This window comes from Penicillium diatomitis (assembly GCF_028827545.1).
Source record: "Penicillium diatomitis strain IBT 30728 chromosome Unknown utg000009l_segment0_segment0, whole genome shotgun sequence".
Lineage (NCBI taxonomy): Eukaryota > Fungi > Ascomycota > Eurotiomycetes > Eurotiales > Aspergillaceae > Penicillium > Penicillium diatomitis.
The window spans coordinates 371,838-385,103 of NW_026623181.1; the positions used below are offsets into that span (position 1 = coordinate 371,838).

General features: G+C 52.0%; 5 protein-coding genes across 5 annotated transcripts; 3 read left to right on the forward strand and 2 right to left on the reverse strand.

Annotated features, from left to right (window-relative positions):
- Positions 1 to 111: 111 nt before the first annotated feature.
- N7539_006647 (uncharacterized protein) lies at positions 112 to 873 on the forward strand (the record flags this gene model as incomplete). Its single annotated transcript, XM_056936248.1, is given in 4 exon segments — positions 112 to 321; positions 414 to 563; positions 626 to 679; positions 697 to 873. 4 exon segments carry the CDS (start codon positions 112 to 114, stop codon positions 871 to 873), a joined length of 591 nt encoding a protein of 196 aa, XP_056788183.1.
- A 357-nt stretch (positions 874 to 1,230) lies between these two features.
- On the forward strand, positions 1,231 to 1,921 carry N7539_006648 (DUF3237 domain-containing protein; the record flags this gene model as incomplete). Its single annotated transcript, XM_056936249.1, has 2 exons — positions 1,231 to 1,485; positions 1,586 to 1,921. The coding sequence occupies 2 exons, from the start codon at positions 1,231 to 1,233 to the stop codon at positions 1,919 to 1,921; spliced, it is 591 nt and encodes a 196-aa protein (XP_056788184.1).
- A 975-nt stretch (positions 1,922 to 2,896) lies between these two features.
- gmdB (general amidase GmdB) lies at positions 2,897 to 4,840 on the forward strand (the record flags this gene model as incomplete). The annotated part of the gene is made up of 5 exons (XM_056936250.1): positions 2,897 to 3,184; positions 3,280 to 3,555; positions 3,613 to 4,497; positions 4,571 to 4,658; positions 4,725 to 4,840. The coding sequence occupies 5 exons, from the start codon at positions 2,897 to 2,899 to the stop codon at positions 4,838 to 4,840; spliced, it is 1,653 nt and encodes a 550-aa protein (XP_056788185.1).
- A 102-nt stretch (positions 4,841 to 4,942) lies between these two features.
- Positions 4,943 to 8,248, reverse strand: N7539_006650 (uncharacterized protein; the record flags this gene model as incomplete). Its single annotated transcript, XM_056936251.1, has 2 exons — positions 4,943 to 7,888; positions 7,949 to 8,248. 2 exons carry the CDS (start codon positions 8,246 to 8,248, stop codon positions 4,943 to 4,945), a joined length of 3,246 nt encoding a protein of 1,081 aa, XP_056788186.1.
- Positions 8,249 to 9,311: 1,063 nt separating this feature from the next.
- Positions 9,312 to 12,704, reverse strand: spt5 (transcription elongation factor spt5; the record flags this gene model as incomplete). The annotated part of the gene is made up of 5 exons (XM_056936252.1): positions 9,312 to 9,929; positions 9,975 to 10,776; positions 10,831 to 12,305; positions 12,360 to 12,536; positions 12,600 to 12,704. The coding sequence occupies 5 exons, from the start codon at positions 12,702 to 12,704 to the stop codon at positions 9,312 to 9,314; spliced, it is 3,177 nt and encodes a 1,058-aa protein (XP_056788187.1).
- Positions 12,705 to 13,266: the final 562 nt, after the last annotated feature.

The window sequence follows — 13,266 nt, forward strand, 5'->3', positions numbered from 1 at the left end:
TCTGTATAGGTGACTCGTCTCATATAATGCAGCGCTTTATCAAAGATTACATAACCGCGATCGTGCTTCCAGAAAGTCCGTATCCCGTCACCCTCATGATATGCCATGACGATGGATGCGGATCAATTTATTACGGACGCCGGAGGCGGCATCGTGCCAATAGTCTGCCATGAAGACGGGACGTCTTGCGAATCGGGTTTATGTATGCGAGCAAAAGTGCTAGACGGCTGGCAGTCGGTGTTCAAAGCCGCGGGGAGATTCCGTTCTCATAGCTTCTCGTTCGGTCGAAATGAATCACGCTTCAATCGGCAAGGCATTACAGTAGCGGCCAGAACGATTTCCCGACTTTCCTGGCTCAACAGAGTCAACACTCATTCATACTCATATATCATTTTCCCACTATAGCTCTCTAGACGTCTTCTACCGTACCCAGCTCATGGCAGCTTTGTATCGATGTGGTCCATTACTCGAGGATGAAACGCCTTCCTTCTCCGAGGTTTCCGGCCTTCTATCAGGCTCACCATGATCTTCTACACCCCTCAGCTTGGCGCTTGTTTTACTCTGTGTCTTTCTTGACCCAGCGCACAACAGCATAGCATATCTCTACCGTCTCTCAAATCTTCAGGATCTTCCTGACTCCTCCTATCCGCTCTTCGGACCCCGCAATCCCTCAGCGGAAGTAAGCTAATTTCTCAGAGGTCCGCGATAGTCCTCTACCGTGCCGTGTATACGTATAAGGCAGCTAATTCTCAACTATCTAAGATCGTGACAAACTTAGCTTTTACCTACTACTTTAGAAGCAACGATCATAAATCTTCATCACGCTTACCCGAGCGTACGGCCATATTCTGCATCTCGTGCGCGCTTTTGTGAATTGGCACTACCGTATTTGATCCCAGTTTGAGAGCTACCATGTTTCGAAACCACCGGGCCGGAACACGCAGTAGGGGGTTTTTGGGAAGGTTAGGTCAGGGTCAACCTGCCTTAACAGGTCTCGAGAGTGAGTTCAGGAACTCCACTGCGGGGGAAGAAAGACATGCAGCTAGACGAGGGAGAAGCACGAGACTGATGTCGAACGCACCTGATGAGGTCTTTCATTTCGGAAGCTCTCTGAATTGATAAAGGAGTATTTTCCTTGATTCCAGAGAACATTGTGGGCGTCAAGCCGTCGCCTTTCCGATATAATCCGGCACTCTCCTTTTCCCGACAAACCACCATCTCCCTGTCATCATGGCGTCCAATCCATCTCCCGGTAATGGCGTCTATCCGAACGGTCCCAGCATGCGCCAGCCAAGTCTGTCATGGATGTATAGACTCGAATGCGACATATCGAAGGAAGAGTTAGATCTGGGAGCGGCGCACGATGCTGGCACAATTCGCAAGATCTCGAATATTGAGAGAGGAACCCTCAAGGGCCTGGACATCGAAGCAACCCTCTTACCACTAGGTGGCGCAGACTGGCTGACGGTCATTAAAGGAACCCATGTAAGAAATCCATCCCGGTTTCACCTGCCTTACATGCGGAATCGAGGATCTTAGGTACAGAGCAATAGCTGACTATGTCTTCACTCATTGAATCACTCAGTCCATGACATTGGATGCGCGATATACTGCCCGCACCACAGATGGACATTACATCTACTTCCGCGCACACGGTCTCTATCGTCCTGGTCCGGGCACAGACTATGCAATGGCAGTTGAGCATGATTGGGAACAGCCGCCCAAGGCAGTGGTGACTCAAGATGATGTGGAGTTCTTCTCTCATCTGCGTTTAGAGGCGGGACCTGGCCCGTATAACTGGGTGAATGGGTTGATTTGCGTGGGAGTCATGGTCTGCGAACGTGAAAAGATTTGGATTGATGCGTATCGTCTGACTAATTTTCCGGACCGGAAGCCGGAGAGTGTTGTTGCCAAATCTTGAGGAGTTCGTGTAGGTGTGGATATCCGATATACCACTCTACCATTCGAATTTGGATAGAGGATTCCATAGTCATCGATGCATCCGTGGGCTGAGTGCTTTAACACAGAGATCACCTCGCTCAGATACTCGACATGAGTTGGCCTGTATCAAATCCACCAAGATTCTCTATGATGTGTTGATTGTCACCTCAGTCCCCTGAGAGGTTGTGTGGATAGTCAATCACAGAAGAGCACACACCGCAGAGCAAGACAAGCCTCTTCATCTTGGCTTATCTCGGAAATACTTTGGCGTTCACGGCCTTTCGCTTTACCATCGCCAGCCTAATCACATCGGAACTTGGATCGCTGCAACACATTACTGAGTCCCTACAGAAGTAGATTGACAGAGAGACCTGGGTCACTGACAAGACTTGCACGAAATTGCCCTTGTAAAACCAGTCGAGTAGTATGGGTGGCTCTGACGAACCCCGAGATGGCCAGCCATGCAAGCATCTGATAAGGAACGGATCTTCTCTCTCTCGGGTCCGTGCCGTGGTTGCAAGTCCATCCATCTAAACCACATCGGGAAGGCAGACGCACCGGTGCGTCATGTGCTTCGACAGTCTCCGCTCCGTCGGGTTTACTCCTCTCCAACAGAAGCCGAGATGGAGTGAGTACGCATTTGGCATACCAGCAGAATGCCCACACACTCCGTCTGCAGTGCCGGCGAATAATTCTCCGGAACATGTTATATTGGTGTGTGCCGGAAACCTCCACATGATGGCCTACCCTCTCAGCTATCCAGCGACTAAGTGGGAACTCAGGCATTCAAGCGGGGCTGAGGGGATCTGGAAGGACTGTCCATCTTGAAATACTGTTCCCAGCACAAATACCAAGCCGTTGCTGGAAATCTCCTCTTTTTCGAAGTGGCACAAACCCAGCTGTTGATTTTTCGAAAACAAAGACTCTGCAGATTCATTGCTAAGCTTACGCTCCAATGCTGACGTCAACCAATTGGCAAGACTTGGTCGCTCGAAAGCGCCAGGAATGTCAGGATAAACTGCCCCGTGAATGGAAGCTCGGCGAAGAAGTTCTCAAGGCTGTACCCGAGCATCTCCTACAATATGATCTTCCACGTCGCAGTGGACTTTTGACAGAGGAAGAGCTCGATATCACCGAGAACTACACTGCAACCCAGCTCTTGGCCAAGCTGGCTTTGGGCCAGATTACCTCGCTTTCCGTGACTACAGCCTTCTCGAAACGTGCGGCCATCGCCCAGCAGGTGGTAAGTTGTTCTTTTTTTCCCCCTCTTTCTTCAGGAGCTGGCGCTACATTCATGTGCGAGGGATTATTGTCTGATTTGTGCGCCTTTTCAATTAGGTTTCTTGTTTGACCGAGACTTGCTTCCCCGAGGCACTTGACCGGGCACGCTACCTTGATGAGTATCTCCAGAAAGAAGGGAAACCAATGGGTCCCTTGCATGGATTGCCTATCAGTATCAAGGAGAGCTTCAATATTAAAGGCCTGCAAACGACTCTTGGCTATGTGTCATGTTTGAGCAGACCTCCATCAACTACGGAGTCGGCACTGGTCACACTCCTCCTTGACTTGGGAGCCGTGCTCTATGTCAAGACAAACGTGCCTCAGACTCTCATGGTGAGTTGCTTTTCTTTTTTTCATCTACTCGTCTCGGCTGACCGAAGTTACTGTCAGACTGCCGACTCGGAGAACAACGTCTTTGGTCGTACACTTAACCCACACAATACCTCTCTCACCGCAGGCGGGTCAAGTGGTGGTGAGGGTGCTCTGGTCGCATTCCGAGGATCCATCCTCGGCGTGGGAACCGATATTGCGGGCTCCATTCGCATCCCATCTTTGTGCTGTGGTATCTACGGGTTCAAGCCGACGACTAACCGGGTTCCATTCGGTGGTCAATTCTCCGGCGAGATGGAGGGTGTGCCGAACCTGGTCCCCTGCGCCGGGCCCCTTGGCCATAGTCTCGCTGATTTAAAGAGATTCATGGCCACAGTCGTTGGCTCTGATTCTGCCTGGAGATACGATGCAACTGCCGTTGCAGTCCCTTGGAAACAAGGAATCGAAGTTGGCAGCACTCGCAACGGAAGCCTCAACATTGGGGTTTTGGCCGAGGACAGCCATTTCCCACTCCATCCTCCCGTGAGACGTGCCTTGGAGCGCGCAGTTGACGCTTTGGCCAAAGCAGGCCATCGCATCATCAAGCTCGATAATGGCAGCAATCACGATCTCTCCCTGTCATATGCCTCGCGCTTAGCCTTCCAGTACTTTACATACGCACCTCATCCGGATCTGATCACGCCCAGTGGAGAGCCCGTTGTTAAATCTTTGGCCAACCTCTCAAGCCCAATGTTCACGGGTCCATTGCCCGTGGAGCCAGAGAAAGAGCCCTATACCAAGATCAACGATCTCCACATGGCTCGCGAGAAGTACGCTGAAAGTTGGCGTCGCGAGTGGGTCGACAAAAACCTGGACGTGATTTTGGCCCCTGGGGCACAGAGCACCGCGGTTGCCCACGACACTTATGCTTGGCCGTCGTATACGGTGATTTGGAATCTGCTTGATGTAGGTTTACCCTCGCCTGATACTTGACATAAGTATGATTATGGGAGCTTTCAAGTTAACATTGAATACCTAGTATCCTGCCTGCATCATCCCCTATGGAAAGGTGTCGCGCGAGTTGGATGGTGAGGAGATGAAGACCGGTGATAACGTACAGCCTGACTGTAAGTGTTCTGATCCCCGCTCTCAAATCTTTCGGTCAACAAGCACAGTTGACTCATTGCTGCTAGATCACCCCGAGCAAGTCGACGGTGCGCCTTGTGCCATTCAAGTGATCACGCCCCGTTTCCATGATGAACAGTGTCTGGCAGCTGCGGAGCTAATTGAACAAGCTATTCGCGAATGATTTAAGATCAGATATTTTCGAGCTCACGCCGCGATAAACAAACTCCATTAACACTGGTATTTGACTTATTGAAGAGCTAGACACAATTGAGACACCCGACATCTATTTCATCCATCGCTGCATCCATACTTCAATATACCGCTGTACCAAATGATCCGTGACAGGATCTTTCACTAGGCCCAGGCTAGGACAATCTCGCACCGTACGACACGTCTCAAACTGGAGCGTAGCCTGCGTCTGTGACAGTGCAATACTCGCTGACGACCCTTGCTTTCCCCCAAATTTTCCACGCCAGAAATCCACGAGCTTGATGCTCGGGTTCTTCTCCGGATCCTGCTCGCTAGATTCGAGTCGTTGAAGCCACTCCTGAGGTGAGACAATCTCGAAAAGTGGCAACTTGGTGCCTGTAGCCAAAACAGGAAGCAAGTCATCCTTCCAGCTAAATTTCTGGGGGTTGACCAAGTTATAAACCAACTCGGGGTCCGGGTCAAAAGCCTCGCTCTTCATGGCAAGCTCCGTAACTGCCTTCGCGCATTGATCAACGGGCAACCATGCCGGGCTCTCACTCAACTCAGGAAGAGCGCCGGTAGTCAACACACTGCGGAACATCAGCGCAACCGCCTCGGTGTCGTTCCATTGAGCATGTACAGTATCGCCGCTCAATTGTCCAATACGCAGTACACGGGCTTGTAGCCCTGTTTGGCGCATAGCGTTGTGAGTAATCAGTTCCGTGGCTAGTTTGGAGCGGCCATAACCAGTGGCTTGAGCGTAGTGTAGGTCCTTGATGACACTTTCGCGAATCACGGCAGGCTTTGGCGCATTGCATGCAGTGCTGACGCTCGAGCAGAAGAAGAAACGTGCGGGGAGAGGTAGCTTGGACCGTAAACAAAAATTGATTAGATTGTGTGTCCCACGGATATGTTGTTGCTCGAATGAGCGCACTCCGAGGTTGAAATTGACAGCCCAGGCGCTGTGAACGATACATGTCAAAGAAGATAGGAGATGCTCTAGAACATGGCTCTCCAGGCCTAGATTAGCTTGCGACAAGTCGCCGGCCACGGCTCGTAGCTTAGAAGCTTGCGCATCGGTCAAGTGAATCTTGCGATCAGCCATTGCTTGGTAGACACGGACACCCGCGGCAGCTGGCCCCGGAGCTCGCACAAGAGCCCATACTTCAGAGACGTCGGACCGCTTTAGCATCTCAGCAATGATGAATGCACCGAGGTTGCCAGTGGCTCCAGTGACAAGTACTACTTGCTTTTCTGGCTGTCGGGAAATGGTTGGGTGGTGATGCCCGAAGTGTGAATATTTTTGAATCATGTCGCGCATGATCTGTATCTCGTCTTCGCCGACAGTGTCCTGTCCAACTCGCATATGATGTAGATGTTCCGCGAGTGCGTGGACGGTGCCTTTCTCAAAGACAATATTCTGGCTCAAAGTATTTGTATTTCCTCCAAGATCCAGATCCCGCGCAATGGATCTCCAAACTTGCGTGGTCTGCAAACTGTCCACGCCTGCAGCAAAAATGTCGGCATCTGCATCTGCCAATGGAATCCCAAGATCAACGCGAAACCGAGTCAGAAGCCAGTCTTCAAGAGCCGGCGGGTCCAGCGCCAGTCCTCCTTTTCTGTTGATTTCACCATAATTGGCATAAGCTGCCTCGATTTCACCTGAAAATTGTTGATAGACTTGTGCGCGAATGAAGGTACCTTTGTCCGTCGCGGCATATTTGACACTCTCACCCAGCACGATAACCAAGTCCTTCGGGATGCGAGAGAAGGTTTCTGCTCGAGAATTGGCCGCCTCGACAGCAGGCCAGATGGCCTCAAGAAATTCGGCGTTGCTCAAATTTCTTCCATGCTCCGCTGAACGAAATACGAGAGCCCCAGGCACGGTGCGCTGGTAGCCGAAGACGACACATTCACGGACAAGAGGCTGTTCTCTGATACGGCCTTCGACGGGGATTGGTAGCACTTTTTCCCCATTGACCAAAGTGATGCGATCGTCCAGTCGGGAAAGGTATTTGTAAAAATTCTTTTTCTTCGGATCAGGATGTCGAGTAAACAAATCGGCGGTCCGAAAGCTGTTGGCAGGATTATTCTCGCTGTACGGCGGCTTTGAATTGGACGGTCCCTTGCTAGGCAAGCCAGCCAGCGCGACGCACTCAAATACCCCTGGGGAGATCTCATCCATAAGCGTAAAATCAGCCACTGGACGACGAAGTCTCATATATTGCCATTCGCTATCACCGGCTGGCCGAAATGAGGTCATGATCTGGCCCGTCTCCGTGGCTCCATAGTTGGCCACCAAATTGACACCCTGCGCAACGAGACGATCACCAAGGTCATCCGGACAACTCGAGCCACCAAATAGGACAATCTTGGGTTTGGCTAATGCTTCCACTCCTTCAGGTCTTTCCGCTAACAGTTTAATCACATAGGGAACCGCGCTGAACTGCTCAGGCTGGGCGACCTCCAAAGCATCATGCAGGTTCTGGAACGTAGTCGGAAGAGCGTGATTCCCGAAGAATGCCGTCGCCCGTGTGTACAAGGCTCGGCCAAGTTCCATCAGTGCGAAAGAATGGAAAAGAGGGCTTGTTGTAAAGAATCGGAGACCGAAGCTCTTCCGCCAGTTGGCCAGGGTCTGAAGATTGGAGAGGAATATTGGCTTCGGGTGCCCAGTGCTCCCAGACGAGTGAAGGATCCAAGCAATTTTCCGCCCTTCGCGCGATGGATTCACATTGGAACGAACAAACGGCGCCGAGTTAGGGTGGTGAGCGAACCAGTCTTGCCGTTTCAACACGGGAAAACTGACACAGTCGGGGCATTCTTCACGAATTTCTCGTACGACCTGCTCATATTGCTCTGCAACAATCAGAGTACGACAGCCTGCCAATGCAAGCAATCTTGAATATGCCGGGGCCGTCAATCGTGTCGACAAAAAGAGGACTGCGTAGCCAAGACGATTGAGAGCGAACATGGTCAATATCACCTCGAAGCTCGATCCCACCAGAACACCGATAACAGGCGCCTCTTCGAGTCTGGGTTCCTGCATTGGTAGAATAAGCACCCGATACCTTCCGAATTGGAGAAGTAAGAGTGAACTTACAGCAGGTACAAGACCACACCTCATATAGTACTGGACAACGGCATCAGTGAAACGGTCCAGATCGCCAGCGGTATGCTTTTCGAAATCTGCGGCGCCGAGAACGGGATAGCAGATCAATGGGATATCTGCTTGGTCCGGCTGAGAAGCATGGGACCTGAGTAAGCCGTCGATGGTCATGAATCTCTCAATAGGAGGATAGCTCGCATGAAGACTGCCATTTAAAAGCCGAGTCACCATATCCTGATCAAGCTGTGACGCCGCAGTGACAACTTCTGCAACAGTTTCTGTGGAGCTCGCCATGATGATGATGCTGCTGCTGCTAATTCTCATACAAAAAGATTGCTGGAATTGCAAGGTAAGTACGTAGCAAAAGCGAGCAAGCCCATAGGTATTTAAACCCCCCCCCCCCCCCCCCAGTCAAATCTGGGGGAAAAGTGAGTCCGGATTTTTATCCGAGCCTTCCCCAAGAAAGCTGAAACAAATCTGCAAAAGGCCCCCACGCATGACCGGCAAGACCATGCAATTGATGGAACATATTGAGTTGACGAAGTCTCGGATAAATATCCGCACTGCAACCCAGCAAAAGGCACACGATTTGTCGGAAACAGGACACAATCAATGTGCATGAAAAGAAGAAAAAATTAACTAAGAGGTTGTTGTACTTAACTAGCGGAATGCGGAGAAACGTGGGGGCAGCTGCATCTATCATCTGCGGGCCGACTCCCGAGTTCAGCGCCAACTTCGTTTCAATTACTAAGTAGAAGCCACATACAAGGTAAATAGCTGCTGATGAGTCTCAGTGGCCAGGGCTACTCTGATCAAGCCGCTGGTGCGCGCTGAATACTGAGTGACCCCAAATGTCTCAGGTCCTGGTCCAAGCCAGGAACTTGTATTTGCTTCGAGTGGCATCAAAATTTGTGGCAGATCAATAATCGGTTGCCAGTGAATTTCAATGATGCTGAGGGAGGGTTATGGCTCGATTAAATGGTGATTTATCGAATCAGCAGAGAAACATTTGTGACGCATCTTCCTTGGACGTTGTAGATGGCAAGCTGTCCACTACCAGCGCGGCGGACAGGTTCAGATCACTATGATTCGATCTGACACGAGGGCATGGCCAGGTGAGATATCAGTCAACAATTACCATGGTGGATTGATAGCGGCCAGCAGCTTTCATAGGGCGGTGATTACTTAAGTACATGCAAAGATTCGAACCCGACGTCAAATCCCAATTCACGGTTTTGTATCTAATACACATATCGGACAAAAGATCGGAAATGCTTGGATTCACATCCCAAGACTGAGACATGTAGGCTATCTTGACAGAATGTTAGAAATACACATATGATGAGTGAACACCGTTTTAAGGACTAGGGGTGCCGTCATCATAACGGGGACCGCCATCATCATCACCGTAGCCCGCGCCGGGTGTGGCGGGGACACCCATTGCCGGAGTTGGAGCGTCATATGCCGCAGGTGTAGGAGCATCATAGCCACCACGCTTAGGTATCGCGCCAGGGGTTGGAGCGCTGTAGGCACCGCCGGGGGTGGGTGCGCTGTCAGCCCATCCCGAAGGCGTCGGAGCGGAGGCACCGGGGGTGGGAGCACCAAAGCCATCGGGTGTAGGGGCGGAATAATTGCCGCCGGGAGTAGGGGCATCATCAAAGTCTCGTTGATCACGGTGGTGTGTCATGCCGCCACTCCAAGCAGGGGTCCTGCTGCCCGGCGCGTTCCATGCCGGCGTGCGAGATCCAGACGCAAAGGCATCGTGACCGGCACTGGGATCACGTGGAGTTCGATTTCCAGAGTGCCAGGCCGGTGTGCGGCCGCCTAGATTACCATAAGCCGTGCGGTTGCCCTCGGCATATGCAGGGTTCGGTGTTCGGCCTGATTCATTCTTCCACGCAGGCGTGCGCGCACCGATCATACCTTGCCAAGCAGGAGCTGCAGAAGGGGCATCTAGGTTAGCGACAAGAAGCCTCTCCAAAAGCAAGATCATTGACTAGGACACGCATAAAATACATACTTCGTGAGGGTGCACCGCTCCACGCAGGAGTTCTGGATGAATCTGCCATGGCCATGGGAGTACGGCTACCTTGCCAGGCACTGCTGCCCTGGGACCCAGGGCCAGTATAAGACGGAACGCGAGAAGCGGGTCTGCCTCCAATGTCCAATGTCCGTTTTGAAACCGGACTAGAGAATGCATTAGTATGAAGAGAACGGAAAAGAGAGGGGCAAGGTCACTGTACTCTTTAGGGACAAGGATGTCGCGGGGCAAATGGACGGGCTTGTTGATTGAGTAGAGCTCAACTTGGGCGGAGTCGCTGTCGGCAGATCGGACAATGCCAACGAGTCCCTTGTAGCGGCCCGAACGAACCGAAACAGTTTGGCCAGGAAGCCGGTCCCGGCCACCACGCTGAGGAGGCTGCATAGAGCCAGGGCCACCCATGGGATACTGTCTGACCAAGGCAGGGTTCATTTTGGTCAAATCAGGTCCACCGACACGGCCTCCGCGCGCGGACACTGTCACCACATTGGTTGTTCTCACAACGGAAATACCTGCGTTTTCGGTTTGAGCTTTGTTGTGCAGGAATAAAAAGGAGCGATAAATGTGAAGGATCTTTCCATTTCGCTGCTCTCCGAGTACCTCTCGCACAGTATCTCCGTTTCGAATTTCCGCCCCGTTGCGGTCGGTAGCAACAGCATCCCGGCGGGAAGGGATCTGGTTAGCGATCTGGGAGGGCAGAACATCACGAACAGATCCGTTCTGGTCCAAGACACGGAGGCTCTCGCGATCCACTTTAATCACACAGGCAACAGTTGCGGCACTGGGTTCACGTTAGTAAAAAAGTTCGTAGAAGGGGTCCGAAAATTTGGCTTACTCTAGCTGAACAAGATCATGGACATCGTGAATACCGACTTGCCCATCTTGGGCCGTTTCGGCAGAAAGTCGCAGATCCTTGCTGAACACGGTGATTTCTTGCATGCTCATGTCGCTGAGGATAGTGACTGTGTCGTCCTTGACTTGAACAACCATGCCCAGTTCGTTGAGGAATCGACTGCCGTGAATAACTTTGACGTGGTCACCCTCGCGGAAACGCTTGCGAAGAGTGCGGACCGGGGCGTCGATGGTCTGTCCTGCCAGTTCTCCCTCGGTCACCTGTAGCGAGACAATATCACGCCGGGTGGAGACAGTTCGACCGACCAACCCTTGTTGTTCACCACGGTACACTTCCACTGGATCACCTGGTTGGTAGGAGTCCTCGGCAGTGGAGTTTTTCAAAGTTTCAGCAAGAGACGCCAGGTCCAGATTGGCAACCCCGTCCTCGCCACCACGAGCGAACATGGTCACTTCCTCTAAGCGGGGATCTACATCCTTCGTGATAAGATGCTGGACACGCATATCCTTAATGAGGAATCCGTCGACGTAGGTCTCGTTGAGGTAGTTCCACGACTTCCCACCCAGCCCAGATGCAGCGGAAAGAAACTTGGAATGCTTCTTTTTCGCTTCGGCTTCACTGAAAAGTCGTTGAGGAGGTTTGTTCTTGCTGGCAGCGGTACGCTTGCGCTTGCTATCCGCGGCAGGTACGGCGGCACTGTCGTCATTCATGCCATAGTCAAGGCGAGGAACCAGTCGAACAGTCACCATTAAACCATTTGTCTCAACCTCTTCAATTTGGGCAAGGTCACCTTGATAAGGCCCACGCTTTATGCGAACCCAGCCTCCAGGCATAAGCTCTTCGGACTTGGAAACCCGTAGGAGATCTGGCATTTCCTTGACCGGGACCAAAGTCATTTTTTGGGAAGGATAATAGAAAGCGATACCTTCTAGGGCATCCGTGACGTCGGATTGTCGGCGGGCTTCGCAGTAGAACCAACCTTGCATGATGTTGCCACGCTCAAAGGCAGAAATTAGTCGGATCGGGTTACGCGAATTAGCAGGTCGCTCTTCCATGCGCTTCTGGATGGAATAAACGACTTCTCTCTCCTTTCCGGGCTTGCAGCGACAACCCCAGATACTAGGATCATTCACACTAGGAAGCAGAAGACGTTTAGGGACCACAAGAGCGTCCGCAGCGGCAGCTCGATTCCTACCATAGCGCTCCTTGAGCATCTGCGCCTGCTTCTCTGCATCCATTGTCGCATCAAGCTCGCGCTGTCGGTCGAGCTGTCGATGGCGCCGATCATCGGTCTCGGCGCCAGCGGGCAGGGCATCAAGGTCATCGGGGTGCATTTCGGTACCAAATTCGGCGAGCTCATCCTCCTCATCCTCGGCCTCGTCCTCTTCTTCGTCGACGCCTGCTTCCTCCTCGAAGAAGGAGTGGACACCGCCTCTTCGGCGCTTGCGCGGACGTTCCTAAGGAGATAGCAGTAAGAATCAAGTCGAGCGAGCATATGAAGGAAGACATACGACAGCCTGCTCGTCATCCTCTTCCTCCTCATCCTCATCTTCGTCGTCTTCGTTTTCGTTGTCTTCCTCCTCCTCTTCCTCTTCCTCTTCATCGTCATTCTTCGCGTCATCGTCATCCTGGGCAGAACCTCGGTTGTACTTCATATCGTCACTGGCGGCTTCAGGGCTTGGGCGCCTCTTCTGCGGCTGAACTCGCCATTGCCCGGTTAGCTTTTTCCCAAGACGCAGTCAATGGCTTACGTCACTGACCTTCGAGTCCTCGGCATCGGAGTCATCCACGGGCGCGGGATTGAAGTCATCATCCTCCTCTTCCGATCCGTAGTCGTGGTTCAGGAAATTAGACATAGTGAGCGTAGGGAGAAATCAGAATTGAGAACGTAAGTATGCTTGTAAGCGCTCAGAGTGTCTTCGAAAGTAAGTCTATTGGGTGCTTAAGTGTCAGTTCAAAATCGCATGAAATGCAGGACACGGAGGTGGAAATATTGCGCAGGAGCTAGGCATGAAAGAACCCGACGCAGCGTGGCAATGCAGGGAACCGTACACTCGGGAGATCAACTGTTCCGAAAGAGACGATACGGCCAGTGGAAGACAAACAAGATATTGGAAGCTTGGAAAGGCAACGCGCTCCAAGCCTGAGATTGTCACAATGAAAGCGACAATAATAGCCAAGATCTTACTTGCCTCCGCGCTGTGAGGCGGGATTCGCGCGCTGACACCGGGCGGCAGCTTTCTGAGATGATGGCCACACACGAATTTTGGCAGGAATGGAGAAACGCTCGTTGAATTTGAAGGTACCGCGTTATAGACAGCAAGACTGATCAATCTTTCAGAAGCTGTGTTTGAACTTGCGGATTACGGGGAGATTGAGAGGTTGCTCTTGGCTGCACGGTGAACTCGGGTTGGAGAG